The 19,616-nt window shown below is 38.2% G+C and overlaps 1 protein-coding gene across 1 annotated transcript in view; it reads right to left on the bottom strand.

Annotated features, from left to right (window-relative positions):
* Positions 1-19,616, bottom strand: part of LOC130921638 (uncharacterized) — a 117,209-nt gene that overhangs the window by 16,212 nt on the left and 81,381 nt on the right. Inside the window, exons 6-14 of the mRNA XM_057845754.1 lie at positions 18,632-18,725; positions 15,191-15,277; positions 14,994-15,110; positions 10,587-10,685; positions 10,349-10,497; positions 3,496-3,634; positions 3,295-3,411; positions 3,009-3,206; positions 1,992-2,917 (exon numbers count right to left, since the gene is read on the bottom strand). Of these exons, the coding sequence (XP_057701737.1) occupies positions 1,992-2,917; positions 3,009-3,206; positions 3,295-3,411; positions 3,496-3,634; positions 10,349-10,497; positions 10,587-10,685; positions 14,994-15,110; positions 15,191-15,277; positions 18,632-18,725 (1,926 nt within the window). The remainder of the gene's footprint in view (positions 1-1,991; positions 2,918-3,008; positions 3,207-3,294; positions 3,412-3,495; positions 3,635-10,348; positions 10,498-10,586; positions 10,686-14,993; positions 15,111-15,190; positions 15,278-18,631; positions 18,726-19,616) is intronic.

Here is a 19,616-nt window from a genome sequence, read left to right as displayed (position 1 = left end):
GAGAACTTGCACAATTAGTGGTTGACTAAATACTTATTTGCCCACTGTACCTGAAAAGCTTAGAAATGCCTTCATTCCCATTGTAGGAATCATGATTAGCAATGATGTGCAGAGTCCACAACACCTTTGCTTTTATGGTTGCTGTGGACCCAAACGAAGTGCGTACATCCACTCTGGCAAATCCCCTAGCAATCGTAGCTGGGCTAGGATGCAGGGGGGCTGCAGCACTAGCAGCTAGCTAGCTAGTGTTAGCTGAACTTGATTCGCTTCAATTAGCAGCCTGCTGGCTGGCATTAGCTCCTGTCTCTTCAGGCTCGTAAGCAGCTGGCTGGCTTTATCAAGCAGATTGAAAAATGGCGATGGGGGGAGTTTGTTTCTTTCCTCTCATGGAGGTTATGTGCTTGGATGATTTAGCATGGGACTCAACGCCTTCATGCCCATTGTACCGAGCTGAGTATTTTTTTTTTTGCATACGGCGCAAAAAGCCTCGAACACACTGCTATCCACTGGTTTAAGCCAAAGGTGAAAAGATTTTTTACTTAACCACACTTCGTTAATTCTAGGTATCCGAGAGAAAAAAATCAGCGTTTGTGTGGTATACAAGTAAAGCATGACATTTTGTCAGGACTCCCGTCGTGACACGTGGTTCATGCGGGAATCCCACGGGATGGGATTAATAATCATATTTATCCCGTGATTGAGCTGGGACGTGAATGAAAGTCAATGGTAGAGCGCAGGAGCGGGAGTGACATTGATCTGTATTATATTAATAGTAATCTTAATAATAATCTTTTTTAACTGGTCGGACAGAAGACCAAATTGAAGAAGCTGCCATATTTGTAGTCATCTTTCAGTAAACAAATGCTGTTTTGACTTGGGTTAGCAAGTCAAAGGAACTAAACAATATCCCATAATCCATCAGTGCTTGCACGCGACGATTTTGACCCAGGGCTGCGTTGCATTCTCAATGATTGGCTCCTCTGCCCTGTTTATTTATTTAGGCTATGTTATTTAACACTAGAACTACCAGTTGATACAAATCACTTTTGTAATCAGAGAATGGTCATCTGACCCTAATCATCTTTTGTAAGAACTGAGGTCCTTATTAGTCATTCCCATTCACACTAGCAAAACCACAGGGTTCGATTGCTCCAATTAGCATCTTGAGTGTTTGCAGGGCAGGGCTGCCTTGGCTTTGTTGGACAGTGGACTGCTCAGGCAGGCAACCAGGTGGACAACCTTTTTACATATTCCAAAAGCTGCAGTTTGCCAACAGTATGTACTGTATACTGAAGCTTGTGTTTGCTGTGACAAAACAGCTGTTTGAGCTGCTGTGCAAAGTTATTTGGTCATTGTGTGCTTCAACATAATAAACTGTGAACCTTGACAACTGAATGTTGGACTTGTCAACACAAAGTAAAAGTGCCTGATGGATTTGTCCCAGATATTCTAACACTCAATTTTCTAAAATGTAGACAGTGTGGTTTAGCTACAGTTCTGGATGCTAGTCGTAGTTTCATGCCACATGGCCCTCTCATCATTTTTACACTAACCCAGGGGTTAACAAGTCTGGATTTGCAAATATTCAAGATGCTAATTGCAGCTATCCAGAGTGAAACCCCTCCTTCACACCTAGGCTGCTTGATTGCTTGTTTGAGTGGTCTATTGTTTGACAAAGCCAAGTAGTCAGTTTGGTATCGGGGTCATTTGATGCCTTTCTGGTATTTCATTATAGCCAAACAAAAACAAAAAACAGGAACTTCCAGTGTTTATCAAAATGACAGATGACACTTGTGAGGAGAAATTAGACACTGAGAAGTTACATACATCGTAAAATTTTAAGACCCAGATATGAAAATTCAATACTTTTTCTAGACTTTTTAAGGTATTATTTCCAAATTCATAAATTTAATGTTTCCCGTGGGAACCCTGCAAGCATGGCTTCTGTTTCCTGAATTTGACTTTAAATCAAGGCTAAGAGCATAACTTACATAGCATTGCTTTCATTGCTTTCTGCAGAGACGTATATTCTCTGTTTTCCATCTTCAGAGCTTTGGGTTGAGGCAGTTGGTTCTTTGGTGGGGCATTCCTCATTGCCCTCTCTTGATTTGAAGCTTGTAGCTGCAGTGTGGGAAGTAGGAAGTTTTTGGAGAGGCACCGAGTTATGTTCCAGTGGTTGCTTATTGCTCTGACATAGTGGCTGTCTTAAATTAAAAGGTGAAAAACCAAAGGCAAATTGCATATGAGCACTTGTACATGATCCCTCACTAAGAGAACGACCCAAGACTTGGTGTCGTGCAATCCCAGAATCCCCTGGACCTGAGACTGCACTTCTAAGGTCAACTTCACTGGAGTGTCCTCTTGCTTTCCATTTTGGGTCATGATAAAAGTGGACATTTTGTGGACCGGTAAGAGATTCTCCATTTCTTAGTGATGCTAATTTCAGAGTTTGAGGCTGCCTTTTTTCATTGTCTTTCAAGGACGCAGCTACGGTATGTTGAATTTCAATTTCAGGAAAATAAACATCCTTTTGAGAGGTTTGATGTGGGTTCATGGACAATACAGCCTCCCTAATTTCTGTCTTATTCTCCTTTCCTCCAGCCTCTCTCGGATTGCTTAAGGCTGTGGTCTGTTGACTCTCCTTATCTCTGCATGCCTCCTTTTTCTGCATCTTCTCAAGACGCTGCCTGACTTCTTGACATAGCCCCCAAGCCACATACCACACGCTCATCGCCCCCGAGGATCCTGATCTTAAAGAACAGGCCTTAGATTTGAAGGCCTGGAAATGTCGGGTCGAGAATTCATCACATAATCTCTCTTCATACATCTGCAGTGTGCTGAGATTGGACTCAGCCAAGTAACACCCTTGCTCTAGCTTCTCCAAAAAATGACTACATTCTTTGGCCACAGCAGATGCCTACAGAAAAAGAGAGAAAATAACTAAATGTAGGCTTTAGATTAGCTCATACCACTCAAAATAGACTCCGGAGAAAGAAAGCAAAACAAACCTGCTCACAGAAGCAGTACACTTTTACAAGTGTATCCACATCTTTATGCATTTGCTCCACACGTGACATGAAGTTATCTACATTGCACTTGAAGGTGTTGAGGAGCATCTGAAAAACATCTGTGACTGGATTGGACGTCGAGGTACCCACATTTTTTTCCGCTTCGGTCACTAGAGACAAGGCGTATTGTTCTTTTTCCTGCAACAGATGGTACAGCAAGTTTTTTTTGGGTTTTTTTTACATCTCATTTCAGTCAGCGTCAGTAGCCTTATAAGGAAATCTGTACCTTTGCTTGAAGGAGGAATGTGTCAAACTGCTGCAAGAAATCTTCAATGCACACAATATCATTTTTGTCAAAGTCCTTCAGTTTATGTTCACCTTCTTCACTGAACCACATAGCAGACTGGAGAATGTGGTACAAAATGAGTGTACAGAGATAACGCATTACGGATAATTTAACATACGGTGCAAACAGAACGAGCAGTACCTCTTTAATTTTTGCATCCAAGTCCCTAATCACAAAAAGGAGTTCCAGTTGTTGAAGTGATTCATTTGATCTCATCACCAACATGTGCAACTTCTCTTCCACCTTGTTGTACATTTCCGTCACTGATTCCAAAGAATCTCTGCATGAACATACATCAATTGTTTGCGTATTTTCGCGCTGCAACGATTAATCAATTAACTCGAGTAATTCGATAAAAAAAAAAAAATTTTTAAAAAACGCTTCGACTTCGAGTATTCGTTTATTTAGAGTATTGTTGTCATGGTTTTGGAAGTGTTTACATTTAGTTTTATGGATTTGGGTGGATACACTGCGCTTTCGTAGCAAACCAGTGTTGTCAGTAACACGTTAGTAACGCGTTACTGTAATCTGATTACTTTTTTTCAGTAACGAGTAATCTAACGCGTTCATTTTTCTACACCAGTAATTTGATTAAAGTTAGTTTCCTTAGTGTCTCTGCGTTACTATTTTCTCATTGCCTCATAACGTATGTAGAATGAAGAGTATTGTAGTCATGTACGAAGAGCATTTTGAATAGAAAATGCTAAAATAAAAGGTTCCCGGTACGTGTTTCCATGACAACCGCTTAGCTATGTCCTGTTTTGGTCTCGCGTCACGTGTTGTGGGACTGAGGCGGGTGGACATTCGCGCCGAGTGTTGAGACGTTGCGGGGGAATGTTGATCTGTGGATATCCATGAATGAAGGTGAGTATTTTTCCTTCATTCTGGAGGATATCAGCAAAAGGTTGGACCCCCTACATGCGCGGCCGTTTCGTAGCTTTGCCGTAGCAACGACAGGCAGTCATCGCTCCAAGTTGGCAAGCTTTGTTTACATGATGTGCGTGTTGCACATTTAAGCCGTGAGGTGATGTGTTCGTTTAGCATCTGTGGGATGTGTTGTAAGTCCGATTGAGTGTAAAGTGCTTAGTTGCCGCCACGTTTTGTGGCCAAATTGACCGCGTGTGTGTTGAGAGGAGTACTTCCGGGTTGTTAATGTGTACGGCTGCACGCGCATCCGCGTCCGCCACCACCTTTGTGTTTATTGCACCGTAAAATCCACTTGTGTGTTGTTAATTATTGTGCCGTCAGTTTGCATTGTTTTATATTGGCACTGATATGCTGTTAACCATAACCCGAAATTCAGAAGTTTTGACATTCGGCTTAATCTTAGAGTTAGCGGGGTTTAATTGGTCGGTGGAGTTGATTTCAACAAATTCCAGATTGTCAGATATTTGTTAGTTTCAGGGCTCCGGAGTGGCTAAGGTAGCGCGAAATTCTGATATTCCCCTTTAAATTCAATCATCGGAAAGTCAATTACATGTGATGACATTTTTCTGTTGTCATTCTTATGTTGAGGCGGCAAAGGGAGAAAAATGGGTAAAAAGTAACTGATAGATTACTTTTAAAGTAACTTAGTTACTTTGATAATGAAGTAATCAGTAAAGTAACTAGATTACTTTTTTGAGGCGTAATCAGTAATCAGTAATTAAATTACTTTTTCAAGTAATCTGTGACAACACTGGATATAACTCGTTTAACATGGCAGAATTCAGCTGCTCACTGTTTAGACCAACATAAGATAAGTTTTTGTTTGAGCTAATGATTATTTCACATATTCGTAATTTAGTTTATGGGTATTTTTAGCCATTTTTTGTGGGAATATGTGTTAGAAAAATAAAATAGAATAAAATAAGCATTTTATAGCATTTAAGCTAGCGGACTTTTGCAATGCAAGTTGGCCAATTGTTGTTTTGTTGAATTTAGATCCTCATTTATTCATTTTTTTTTTATACCTTTTGAGGTTAAGCTCAGGTATTTTAATTAATTTTTAAACTAATGTGCAATACTGCATAGTTTGAAGACACGTGCTTGAATTTTATTTTGTTATCGCATGTAATGCTCTTTTGAAAGTGCAATTTTAGCAGGGCTTTGTTTTACATCTCCTGAAATTTACTCTGCAACACATTAAATGTTCCTCATCCGATGACTCGATTATTCAAACTAACTCTTTGGTAGATTAATCGACACAAAAATTATCGATAGCTGCTGCCCTAGTGCATTTATCAAAAAATATTTGACGGAATATTAGAGTCACATAAAGAAAAAAATAGGCTTCCAAGGACAAAGTGGTAATATTATGAGAAAAAAAGTGGTAGTATTACGAGATTAAAAGTAATAATATTACTACTTTATTCTTGTACTATTCCAACTTTAATCTCGAGATTAAAGTCATATTATTACACTGTGGGCAGCCTCCAATGTATGTCACTGTGTTCATGAAATAGTCAGCAATTACTTTAGGATCACTGTTGTTGTTATATGCTTTCATCTAGAGTTGTCCAATAATTACATTTTAACCGATAACCCGATATTGTCCAACTAAAAAAATCCAATGCCAATATCAAACTGATACCTATATACGTGGTCATGTACTTAACATATTAATTATTTTTCAACCATTTATTGTTCATTTAATTTTTGCACCATGAGTGCAAATGATCTGCTCAGGTGACAAATCCCAAGCATCTTAGTTTGGAGATATCTAATGGTCAATAGGCATAACTGCTGTGATAAGTTTTGACCAGCCCTTGTACAAAGGCCTAAGGCTTCTACATTCACTTAGAAGGCAACATGCAAATAGACCAAAAACTGATAATGACACATAATCAATCCATGTTCAGTGTCAACACAGATGAATCCCGTATTTCATCAGGGGTGCAGGAAGTGGTGTTGGGGAGAAAAAACACATTTGGTAATTTTTTTTCTGGGGTGTGGTTAAAAATAAATGAATAAAACATTCAAACAATAGTGTTTTTAACTTTGGGGATTAAATATATTATATATATATATATATATATATATATATATATATATATATATATATATATATATATATATATATTAGGGCTGTCAAACGATTAACATTTCTAATCGAGTTAATTACACCTTAAAAATTAATTAATCGTAATTAATCGCAATTAATCGCAATTCAAACCATCTATAAAATATGCCATATTTTTCTGTAAATTATTGTTGGAATGGAAAGACAAGAAACAAGATGGATATATACATTCAACATACGGTACATAAGGACTGTATTTGTTTATCATAACAATAAATCAACAAGATGGCATTAACATTATTAACATTCTGTTAAAGCGATTCATGGATAGAAAGACGTGTAGTTCTTAAAAGATAAATGTTAGTACAAGTTATAGAAATTTTATATTAAAACCGCTCTTAATGTTTTCTTTTTAATAAAATTTGTAAAATTTTCAATAAAAAAATAAACTAGTAGCCCGCCATCACAAATACAAGGAAGCTGGACCACATTACACTGGTTTTGAAATCGCTACACTGGCTTCCAGTGAGTCAAAGGATAGACTATAAAATACTACTGCTCGTCTACAAAACACTTAATGGCCTTGGACCAAAATACATGCTTGACTTGTTAGATTCCTATGAGACATCTAGACCCCTAAGGTCGTCTGGAACGGGTCTTCTGCATGTTCCAAGAACAAGAACCAAGCAGGGTGAGGCAGCATTTAGTTATTATGCTCCTCACCTCTGGAACAAGTTACCCGAACGTCTGAAGTATGCTCAAACTGTTAGCTCCTTTAAATCAGGGCTAAAAACGCTTTTGTTTAGCACTGCATATCCATAACTGTCTATATATTTCAATCTACCTGTCCTCTATTCCTCTTGTGCTTATCTCCATTGCTGATTTCAATGATTGTTAGTAGTAGTAGTTTTTGCTTTATTTCTATTTTTGTTTTATTTTTATTTATTTATTTTTATTCTGTGATTAAATGCGATCTTTTGTCTTGGTTTTTACGTTGTGTTGATTTAAATGTGATTTTTATGGTTTTCATGTGATGTAAAGCACTTTGAATTGCCTTGTGTTGAATTGTGCTATATAAATAAATTTGCCTTGCCTTGCCATTGTTGATGTCAATAATTACTTACACAATGCTCATGGGTGTTGAAGCCTATAAAATCAATCGCACCCAAGCGCCAGCAGAGGGCGGCAAAACTCCATAAAACACAATAAACAAGTGGGCATTTCACTGTACTGTCATTTAAATCCGTCTGAGCGGGGCATCTGCGTTAATTGCGTCAAATATTTTAACGTGATTAATTTTTAAAAATTAATTACCGTCCGTTAACGCGATAATTTCGACAGCCCTAACATATATATATATATATATATATATATATATATATATATATATATATATTTGTTTTAGGGCTGTCAAAATTATCGCGTTAACGCGCGGTAATTAATTTTTTAAATTAATCACGTTAAAATATTTGACGCAATTAACGCACATGTCCCGCTCAGAAAGTATTCTGCCTTTTGTTAAGTTTTACAGCAAGGCTTTTTGCGCTGTCCAACAGCGAACTCTTGTGGTCGCTTTGCGACATGGTTTATTATTTTCTTCTTTTCTTTCTTCATTATGGCTGCACGACGTCTCGGGCTGATAATGTTGTGCTTATATGATCCTTGGACAAGATTTGTCCGTAAGTATGGTTGTTGTGAAGAATGTACATATTATGTTAGTAAGCGAAATGTTATATTTTTTGTATGAGACGCTTTTTGTTTATGTTTAGTGAACCTGTATAGCGTGCTAAGCTAACGTTGTTGCTAATGCAATGCTTGTGTACTTTTATTTTGTAGCTTTACGACGGTCTAAAGAGGACAATGGTTTGAGGCCATTTTATTAATAAATCAGATGAAAAAGGAAGAAGTCTAATTATTAAGGCGTCGTTCACTAGCTGTCTAGCTTTGGAAAAAGTGGACGCTTCGGAGTGAGGACAGCATAGACAGATTTAAATATCAGTAGAGTGAAATGCCCACTACAGTCCTTATGTACCGTATGTTGAATGTATATATCCATCTTGTGTCTTATCTTTCCATTCCAACAATTTATTTTGCAGAATATATATATAATTTACAGAAAAATATGGCATATTTTATAGATGGTTTGAATTGCGATTAATTGCGATGAATTACGATTAATTAATTTTTAAGCTGTAATGAACTCGATTAAAAATTTTAATCGTTTGACAGCCCTAATTTGTTTATAACACCACCTGACACCTTGCTTGCTACCAGGAAACGTTGAAAAAGGCGCTATTGGAACGGAAATGTAAACTGTTGACAGAGGAGGCATTAACATTAGCACAAAAACAAATCAGCGACTTTTTCTTTGCAAAAACAACAAAATTTTCTAAAATTCAATTTTAGGTCGAAAATAAAGATGATTGTCCTGTGATGTCTTGAGAGTCTTGAGATAGGTACTACGTGCTTTGCTGCTGCTATGCAGAGCGCTGTTGGATATTCGTGTGCAATTTATTTTAGTGTTGTGAAAGGGGGCATTAAACCGAGGCTTATTGGCCCTCTAGTTTTCAAATGTGTTTGTGTGTCATTGCGCCATCTAGCTTAGGGAATTGGATTATAATACACGGGCGTGTTTTCTTTCAATACAAAAACTGCAACAAACACTGCAGGGGAAATAGAACGGTTTTACAGGCGAGCGATACGGCTGTATCGATAGCAAACTATCCAATCGACAGTAAATAGCTAGTAAACCTTAAATGTATCGATAGTAGAGCAGGGACTCAGCTATCGCGAAAGGAAGAAACGGCTATCAGCGTCCATATCATTGCTATGCAATTTTTTTTATGAATCAAGCAATGTGTGGAAGAATGTCACTTAATCAGATTTTACTTCATTCATGCTGCGCTGTGCTTTCCACACTGCTCGACCTCACGGATCGCCGCTCTTGGAGTGAGTCGGCACACATCATATGACATGGACACCCACCACTCACTGGTTGCCTCATCTTCGCATCATGCATTTCGATCGCGATGGGTGTGTCATAACTACGCGAGAGCAAACGAAACCACAGTCTCGCATGCTAAAACAATGGACAAACAGCACGAGCATATGGCGGAAGAGGTGTATGACAGCGATGGACAGTGCTCAGGAACAAAAATGTGGAAGCACAGGCATAAGTGAATGACTTTGCTGTGTATAAGGTTAAAATAATGATTATTGACCTATTTGGCTAAAATGCCATGTTTTTATTCCCCCAATTATACTTTTGTTTATTTATTATGATAACACTAGCAGGTTTAATTCTTTTTTTTCATGAACTCCTGCATATAATTTTAGTTTTACGTTGAAAGGTTGCACTTAAATTACTTACCTCTGTTTTTCAAAACACCACATACAGTGCATACATATATAATACAGAGATTGAATCACTGCACTTTACTGCTGTCTGTCACTGGAGTTTTATTTTTTTATCAATCCCATCCAAAAAAATGATGGTCTAATTGGCCTTTTTTTTTTTTCATGTCTCAAAAATAAATATACATGGGTATGAACTTTTGTTGTTTAATTTTGCTTGTAGAAATTTGGTCTTTTTTACCCATTTATAATACTGTAAGAACAAATAACAAATGTTTACTATCATATCGTTTTCACACTGTATCAAACCGTATCGTTCTTAAACTGTATTGAATCGCTGTGCCTTAAAAATGTATCGTTTTTTTAATCAAATCGTAACCTGTGTATCTAAATACATATTGAATCGGCATCATGCCACAGATTCCCAACTCTACTATCCAGCATGCGTGTGTACTGCTATTGTGCACACCTTGTATGGCGAAAAAGCTCGAGCATGACAAATTTGGAGCAAAACCACTGTCAGTTTTTCTGAATGGCAAAAACTAAAAATATCTTTAGCACCTCCTGCTGTGAATGACTTCCAGCACACCTGTATTTCATTGCTCCAAAAGACAAAACAGTTGACACAAAACGTGGTACCTGTAGTCTTCAGAATGTGGAAAGCGGAACTCTTCTCTCCTCATTCTAGCCAGTACTGCTCCACCCTCTCTCTGCAGCATAACCAATCGAGCATCCTCTAGCACCTCCTTCATCAAACCCTTCTGTTCCTGGATGCACTGATGCACTTCCTGCATCAGTAAAACACTTGGTTGTTAGGACGCATTTTTAAAAAAAAACATACGGTATGACAGCATATTACATATATATTCTTTTTCACCTGGGCTGTGTCCATTATGTTGCTCTCATTCACTTTAGTAATAGCTCTCTGCAACAAACTGTCAGCCCCTTTCAGGTCAGTAATGAAAGAAACCAATCTCTGAAATGAAATACAATTAAGAATTACTGGGAGTGAGGGTGGATTCTCTGCATGAGGCCAGCAGATATATTTAACTCTACGGCCTGCTGTGTGTTTTTCCCCAGAGATGTCTCCCTGCAACATGTAAATGTGCCACATTGAAAGGGAATGTGAGGAGTTCCTTTGAATGTTGGCCAATTAAATTTGTGTATACATGTCAACAGCAATGAAAACCACCCTCTTTCAAATGTGCCTGCCTGCACGTGACTGCAAAATAAGCAACACCCAGTCCAAAATGCCTCCTTGGTCAGTTTTAGGTTAGAACTTCAGACTAAAATAGAGCCCTTATGATTTAAGCACTGCACCCCGAAGCCTCACTTGATCCTCCATCATTCATCCATGTTAACTGTTGTATTTCAGTAACTATAATCTTCGTTCCTTTCCTTTCCAGTGCATGCCTCCACCTTTCTAAACGTTCCTCTATCCCGCTTTCGCTGCTTATCACTATACCGTCTGCAAACATCATGGTCCATGGTGATTCCAGGCTAATGCAAGCCTTGTAGAATATGTCTTTAAATTACTGTTTGTCAAGGTCATTAAATACCTTTGAATGGGCCTGCACATTTTCATATGTGTAATGGACAGCACATTAAAAGAATGAGGAAAGAAAACAGAACCAAAAGTGTGGACTGTATGCCATCTGCACAGCAGCCCATGTAATTAATCAGTACCTGACAAAATGCTATTCATTTACATTTGTGTCATCTACAATCCGTCTAGTTAATCAATTGTTTTTGGTACATTGTTTTTACTTGAAGTGGTCTAATTATGATTTATCACAATGAAAACAGTGGGCACACAGGCTCGCATGTCGATTGCTATCACATGCTTTATAGCAGGGGTGCCCAAGTCCAGTCCTCGAGAGCCCCTATCCAGCTTGTTTTCCATTTCTCCCTCCTCCAACACACCTGACTCAAATAATCAGGATCATTATAAGGCTCCTGCAGAGCTTGCTGATGAGCTGATCATTTGATTCAGGTGTGTTCAAGGAGGGAAACATGGAAAACAAGCTGGATAGGGGCTCTCGAGGATCGGACTTGGGCACCCCTGCTTTATAGCATTTGGTAAAAATACCTCACATAAGAGCCATTACCGTATTTTTCGGACTACCGTAATTTTCAGACAATTAGCCACTACTTTTTTCTATCATTTTGAATCCTGCGTTTTACAGTCCAGTGCGGCTTATTTGTTGATTTAATGAGTTAATAGGAAACACTATTTGACGGCTGCATCATAAGACTGCCATAAGACATAATTATGACGTGACATTATCATGGGCATTACTGAATGCTTATGACAGATGTCATTAAGTATCATCCAGCAAATTTTGTCGCTAACTGTATTTATGTCCAGTTCAAATATTATACATCCATTCAAAGTGATATCATTTGCCAGATGACACAAAATTACATCTGTCATAAGCATTCATTAATACTCATGGCAGTGTCATGTGATAATTATGATGGTCTTATGACCGTCTTAAGGCACCACTGTCAAAAAAGTGTTACCAAATTCCATAACTTGCAATTAATGAAACAACTAGAACAGTAACTGAAGAAATAATTAGCACAGAACATGAATTTTGATTGTTCTTTACATCTATAGCGCTGCAATACATGCTAGGAGGCATTTTGGCAACATTGTTGACAGCAGTGGCAGCAGAGGTAGACTGTCTCTCCCAGGAGGACAGTGATGGCCAAATGAAGCTTCTTGAAGCAATGGTGGTTCATTTGGTCTGATGACAGTCTTATGATGCCGCTGTCGAATAAAGTGTTACCAGTTAATATCTTTTGGTGTAAATATTCAGCTTATAGTCCAGTGCGGCTTATCTTTGAACATATGCTGTTTTCATGTAAAATTTAGTGGGTGGCAGCTTATAGTCAGGTGCGCCTTATAGTGCGAAAATCATGGTAGTTTGGCCGGAGGTGTGGCTTATACGACTCTGGAGCGACTCATGTGTGAAAATTATGAACACATTACGATAACTGTCGTATTTTTTGGACTAGTTTGGCCCGGTGTGCGACTTGTACTCTGGATCGACTTATGCGTGAAAATTATAAAACAAATTATTATATCATTTCACGTGTTATTTATGCTAGAGTTATCTGAATAACTCTTAATAGCTATGTTACATTAACATACCGGGCACATTCTCAGTTCGTTGTTTATGTGTCATGTAACGTTAGCATACCGTACACTTGCTTAGCCTGTTCTCTATATTTTCTATTTTAAATTGCCTTTCAAGATGACATGTCTAGGGCTGCAGCTATCGAATATTTTAGTAGTCGATTAATCGATGGACTAGTTAGTTCGAATAATCGGATAAGGAACATGAAAAATTAAAATACCTTAGCTGAGCCTCAAACGGTATATTTTTTTTAAAAAATGAGGATCTATGTACAACAAAAGAACAATTAGCTAACTTACATAGAAAAAGTCCGCTAGCTTAAATGCAATAAAGTGCTAAAGCTTTTTCTTTTATAATGCTCTTAACAAATGGTTCAGACAAATATTCCCACAAGAAAAACGGCTAAATATACCTATAAACTAAATTATGAATGCAATAAAAAATAGTAGCTCATACAAAAACTTGGCTTACGTTGGTCTTAACAGGGAGCAGTTGGATTCAGCCATGTGAAAAGAGGCAGACCAGAGGGCAGCGTATCCACCCTAATCAATAAAACTAAATGAAAACACTTGCAAAACACGCCACTTTAGTTAAACGAATACTCGAAGCAAAAAAAATTTAATCGAATAATTTTTTCTAATCGAATACTCGAGTTAATCGATTAATCATTGCAGCTCTAGACATGTCTGTTAAGGTTTTGGATTTCATCAAAATAAATTCCCCCCCCAAAATGTGACTCATGCTCCGGTGCGACTCAAACATTGTTTTTTTTTTTCTCTTCATTGTGCATTTTTTGGTTGGTGCGACTTATAGTCCTAAAAACAAAATATAAACTACGGCGCCCCTAAAGCAGGGGTCTGAAACCTTTTTGACTGAGAGAGCCAAAACACTCAACATATTTTAAAATGTGATTCTACGAGAGCAATACAGAGTGTGTACAGAGTATATATGTGTGTATACATATTATACAGTTGCCAAGTTATGATTGAGAAAAACCTTGAGAAAAAAACTACGAAAGCTTAACATTGTCACTTGAGATAGTACAATTGTTCCTCGGTTGTGCACTCACCACTTGGAAAATACCAAATAGAAAAATGGATTGGGGTTGCGTATATTTCCTGGAAGTAGAAACCACAACCAGGAGAATGTATGCATCACAGAAAGGTAGTCTCTCAAGGCAGCAGTTTCATGAGTCTCACTCTCCTGGAAGTGGCAAAAATTTGACAGGCGAAAAAGTCATGAAAGTGAAACCGATTGTCTGCCTCTGTAACTTGGGGTTCACTTTCATAGTTTAATTTTCCCCTATTCAGTTGTATTGACTATACTATATGTTATAGCCACGCTGCTGGCTGAGCGGAAACGTAACACGTGAGGCGAGCTCTGTAATGCCCATCTCTATGCAATTCGCGACCACCACCACGTTGAAGCGTATCATTGCAACATACGTTTGAAGTGCCCAAGATCGATGTGAGAATGCGCCATGACCTCATCACAGCTCGTTCATGTCAAGCCAGCTGGCAAGTTCCACATTTAAGATTATGGGTTGACGGAGAGCCAGATGCACTCATCAAAAGAGCCAGATATGGCTTGCGAGCCATAGATTCCTGACCCCTATCCTAAAGGGGACATGGACAGAAATAAAATAAATTTAAACCATCCGGTGCGAACAAGATAGTATGTGGTGCGCACTAGAAACTATCTGGTGTGCACTAGAAGCACGCATTGGACACCAACAGTTTTTTGTGTAATAAAAATGATAATAAAAATTTAGTTGAGCTTTACTTCAATCTCTCAACAGACTCAACTATAAAGATATTAAAGCATTACCAATAACCAAACCAAACCATTACCAATAACCAATAGTTTTCTCGTGCACACCAGTTTGTTTCTGGTGCCGACCAGTTACTAGTGCACACCACATACTATCTGGTGTGCACCAAATAGTTTCTAGTGTGCACCACATACTATTTGGTGCTCACCAGATGGTTTAAATTTATTTTATTTCTGTCGATGTCCCTTTAGGGGCCCCGTAAAAAACAACTTATGTGGACTCTCCCCTTCTGAAGTCCAAGAATATGCACTGTCCTCTGTTGTACTTCTCTAAATGACCCTGCTGAGGACTGTGAAATTATTTGTACTACCTGATGGAACTGCAGCCAATCTGTATGACTATAGGTGAAGGTTCCTCCCAGCTCAGAGGTCAACTGGGAAGCATCCACTGTCTTATGCAGCACCTTCATAGACATCACCAAGTCCATCTAAGATAAAGCAAATGCAGTATGCAAAAGGGCTGCTTTGATGCTTTTTCTGCTCCGCGACAGACTTTGACGTTTCTTACCTGCAGACCAGTCTGCTTTTCAGGCCGTGGACATGTGTCTTTATCCACCAACACCACTATACTATGGACAGCATGAAGTGCTTGTTCCTGTTAATAAAAAAGATGGGATTTTGTGTGTGTGCACCTTATTAGCTTGAATTTCTAAATACAATTTAGTAGAGTTGCCCGATATTATAAAAGCATTTTAAAAATTTCGGATATCGACATTTTCATTCATCAAGTTTCATTATTGGTATGTACAAGGGCTGGTCACGGTTTAGCACAGTATGCTTATTGACCATTAGATGTCTCCAAACTAACATGCTTGGGATTTGTTATGTGAGCAGTCTACAGTGATCCCTCGCTAGTTCGCGCTTCAAACTTCATGCCCTCATCCATCGCTGATTTTTTTTCAATTAAAAAAAAACAAAAAAACAGATGAGCTGTCCCCAGCCAATCGTTTAGTCTAGCTCTCGCTCCCTCCATCCTTCCCTCGCCCTGCTTTGTTACCCAGGGAGGCAGTGCACGTGCACTGGAGTTGCCTATTAAGGTTAATGATGTTGACACATGTTTGTGTTTGACCTTGTCAGAGTCACCTGCTTCAAAAGCGCCACATGCATCAATCTTCGTTTAACTTGTTAAGCAGTTGCTGTGGCAACTCATTGTGTGTAAGTTTGAGGATTTTAGTAGACTCACTCAATGAAGTGCTGCCTTGGAACAGACAAGCTCTGTGTAGATGTTTGTGTTTGATCTCACCAGAGTCTAGGGCTTCTGAAGCGGCACATGTGTCAATCATCGTTTAACTTGTTAAACAGTTGCTGTGGCAACTCATTGTGTGTAAGTGAAAGGATTTCAATGAAGTGCTGCCTTGGAACAGACAGGCTTTGTGTGTGCATTGCGCGGGCGCGGAGGATAAGGAAGCGCGCGCTGGAATGAATGTGTGTGTGTGGCGAGGTTTGAAGCAGCCGGACGTGTTGTGTTTGCGGCAATAAACGCTAAGGTAGGAGGTAACAGAAGCATTTAATAAAGCCAAGTATTTTTCTACTCAAGTACAGTACGTTATTCCTGTTTAAAAAATAATTCAGTGGGAGTGTAACATGTTTAAAACGTATCATAATTATTACATTTGAAGTGCTTAAAAACCATTTGTTTAAAAAAAAAAAAAAAAATTATACTTTGGGAAAAAAGTGAAACAACTAGGGCTGTCAAACGATTAAAATTTTTAATCACGTTAATCGCAGCTTAAAAATTAATCGTAATTAATCGCAATTCAAACCATCTATAAAATATGCCATATTTTTCTGTAAATTATTGTTGGAATGGAAAGATAAGACACAAGATGGATATATACATTCAACATACTGTACATAAGTACTGTATTTGTTTAGTATAACAATAATTCAACAAGATGGCATTAACATTCACATTCTGTTAAAGCCAGCCATGGATAGAAAGACTTGTGGTTCTTATAAGATAAATGTTAGTACAAGTTATAGAAATTTTATATTAAAACCCCTCTTAATGTTTTCGTTTTAATAAAATTTGTGAAATTTTCAATCAAAAAATAAACTCGTAGCTCACCATTGTTGATGTCAATAATTACACAATGCTCATGGTGCTGAATCCCATAAAATCAGTCGCACCCAAGCGCCAGCAGAGGGCGACAAAACACCCAAAAACATAAGTAACAAGTGGACATGACACTGTGCTGTCATTTTAATCTGTTTGAGCGGGGCATGTGCATTAATTGCGTCAAATATTTTAACGTGATTAATTAAAAAATTAATTACCGCCCTTTAACGCGATAATTTTGACAGCCCTAGAAAAAACATGTCTTATGTGTATCTCTTTCCAATGCTAAATCTGGATAAATACATTGAACACACACACACACACACACAAAAAAAAAAACTTATCGCGACGAGTTCTGGTCCCCATTAACCGCGACAAACGAGGGATCACTGTATTTGTATTCATAGTGCAAAAATTAAATGAATAATAAATAACTGATAAATAATAAACCATAATACATTTAGCCTTAACAACTGCATATATCGGTATCGGTTTGATGTCGGTATTGGATTTTTGGAGTTGGACAATATCGGGATATCGGTTAAAAAATTAAGTTCATTATCAAACAACTCTACAATTTAGACCTCCAAGATTATTTTATAACGCACACTGTAAGAGAAAAAATTGTCATGTGTTGTTAGGCTGTGGATTTTCTTTAATATTAGCATACAATAGTGTGCAATTAAAATTTCACAGTTGTGGTTCTACCCGAGTAAACCACTGTATTATGTTTTATTATATCTATCACGTTACAATCTAATCCACCGTAAATTCCGGACTATAAGCCGCTACTTTTTTCCCTCCCTCAGTATCCTGCGGCTTATCGTCCAGCTTATTTGTTGATTTATTTGGGTTAATAGGTAACACTTTATTTGAGAGTGGCGTCATAAGACCGTCATAATTATAACACTATCAAGGGCATTAATGTATGCTTATGACAGATGTCATTGTCATCCGGCAAACTATGTCACTACCTCCATCTATGTCCAGTTCGGATCTTTTAAACTATTCAAAAGTGAGATAATTTGCCGATGACACAAAATGACATCTGTCATAAGGATTCATTAATGCTCATGGCAGTGTCATGTCATAATTATGATAGTCTTATGGCACGACTGTCAAATAAAATGTTACCAAATATGTCTTATAAATCTTATGACTGTCATAATTATGACATGACACTAACGAGCATTACTGAATGCTTATGACAGATGTCATTAAGTGTCATCCGGCAAACTATGTCACTATCTCCATTTATGTTCAGCTCGGATCTTTTACATCCATTCAAAAGTGAGATAATTTGCCGGATAACACTAAATGACATCTGGTATAAGCATTCATTATTTGTCAGAACAGTTTCATGTCATAATTATGATTGTCTAATGACAGTTTTATGACGCCACTTTCAAATAAAGAGTTACCAAATACCATATCTAGCAATAAATGAAACAACTGAAACAGTAACTGAAGAAATAATTTGCATAGAACAGGAATTTTGATTGTTATTTACATCTGTAGTGCTGCAATGCATGCTAGGAGGTATGTTGGACGACAACAGTGTTGAAAGCAGGTGGAGCAGTAATGGGCAAATTAAGCTTCTCGAAGCAATGAAGCTTTTCAGCCCATTGGTTCAAAGCTTCATGGTGGTTCATTTGGTCTTATGACAGTCTTACGGTGCCGCTGTCAAATAAAGTGTTACCGGTTACTATATTTTGGTGTAAATATTCCATAATACAGTGATGAGTGTTGCGGCTTATAGTACAGTGTGGCTTATCTTTGAACAAATGCCGTTTTTGTGTCAAATTTGGTGGGTGCGGCTTATAGTCAGGCGCGCCTTATAGTCCAAAAATTATGGTATTCAGTCTTTTTATTATTCATTGTTATTCCAACCTGCGCCATGAGCAGTGCTTTGTAGAGGTGAGGTGGAGGAGCCTTCTTCCTGGCATCGACAACCAAAGTCATTCCCAGTTCTCGAACATCTTTCCTAACACAAGAATGAGTCACATTAGGGCACATTCAAACATGTCCTCTTCATAACAGACATCTTGGGAAGAGAGCAGCTTTTCACCATGTCGGTAATTATCTTTTTATCATCTCATCTCTGTTTGTCACAGACATCACACAGGCACGCTGTAAAACGCCCGTCATAATGGCCTTCATGGCCTTGAGTTAGCATCTGTGCTAATTCGAGCACGGGACTGCATACCAGACAGTTGACAGCCATCCTGGCTACATACTATGAGCTTTCTAGAGAGGAGAAGAGTTCTATCACACAGCTTCAATTGGTTCTGACAACTTCAAAGGCTTTGTGCGTGCCCGCCTAAACATAAAACACTGTCTAAGTGTCAGCAAAGAGTGGGTGCGAGACACAGGTCGACACAGGCGACTGTCACCACTAGCTGACCCTATTTATAATGATAAAACGACTTACAGTGCTTTTTTGTGTGTGTGTGATTGTACTGCTTTAGAAATTTGGGATGTATGAAAGTGCACTGTAGAAAAATTACATTGTACCGCCCTCATGCGGCCATAATAATTACTGCATAAACACTACACTAGTTTTTCCCAATCCTGTGTATTTATTAGGGTTGGGAATCTTGCATGAAGCCGGTTCGATATGTATCTAGATACACAGGTTACGATTTGATTAAAAAAACGATACATTCTTAAGGCCGAGCGATTCGATACGATTCGACACAGTTTAAGAACGATACGGTTCGATACAGAGTGAAAACGATACGATAGTAAAAAATTTTTGTGTGTTGAGCATTAACATTACAACATCAGGCAATCGCACAGTACTGTGTGCTAGCGCAAGGAACTGCTCAGATGCCTTAGTTGTTATTTTCGACGAAAGCCTCAACAAGACAACCAA

The sequence above is a fragment of the Corythoichthys intestinalis genome, chromosome 9, assembly GCF_030265065.1.
Source record: "Corythoichthys intestinalis isolate RoL2023-P3 chromosome 9, ASM3026506v1, whole genome shotgun sequence".
NCBI lineage: Eukaryota > Metazoa > Chordata > Actinopteri > Syngnathiformes > Syngnathidae > Corythoichthys > Corythoichthys intestinalis.
This window is presented reverse-complemented; position numbering and strand designations above follow the sequence as displayed.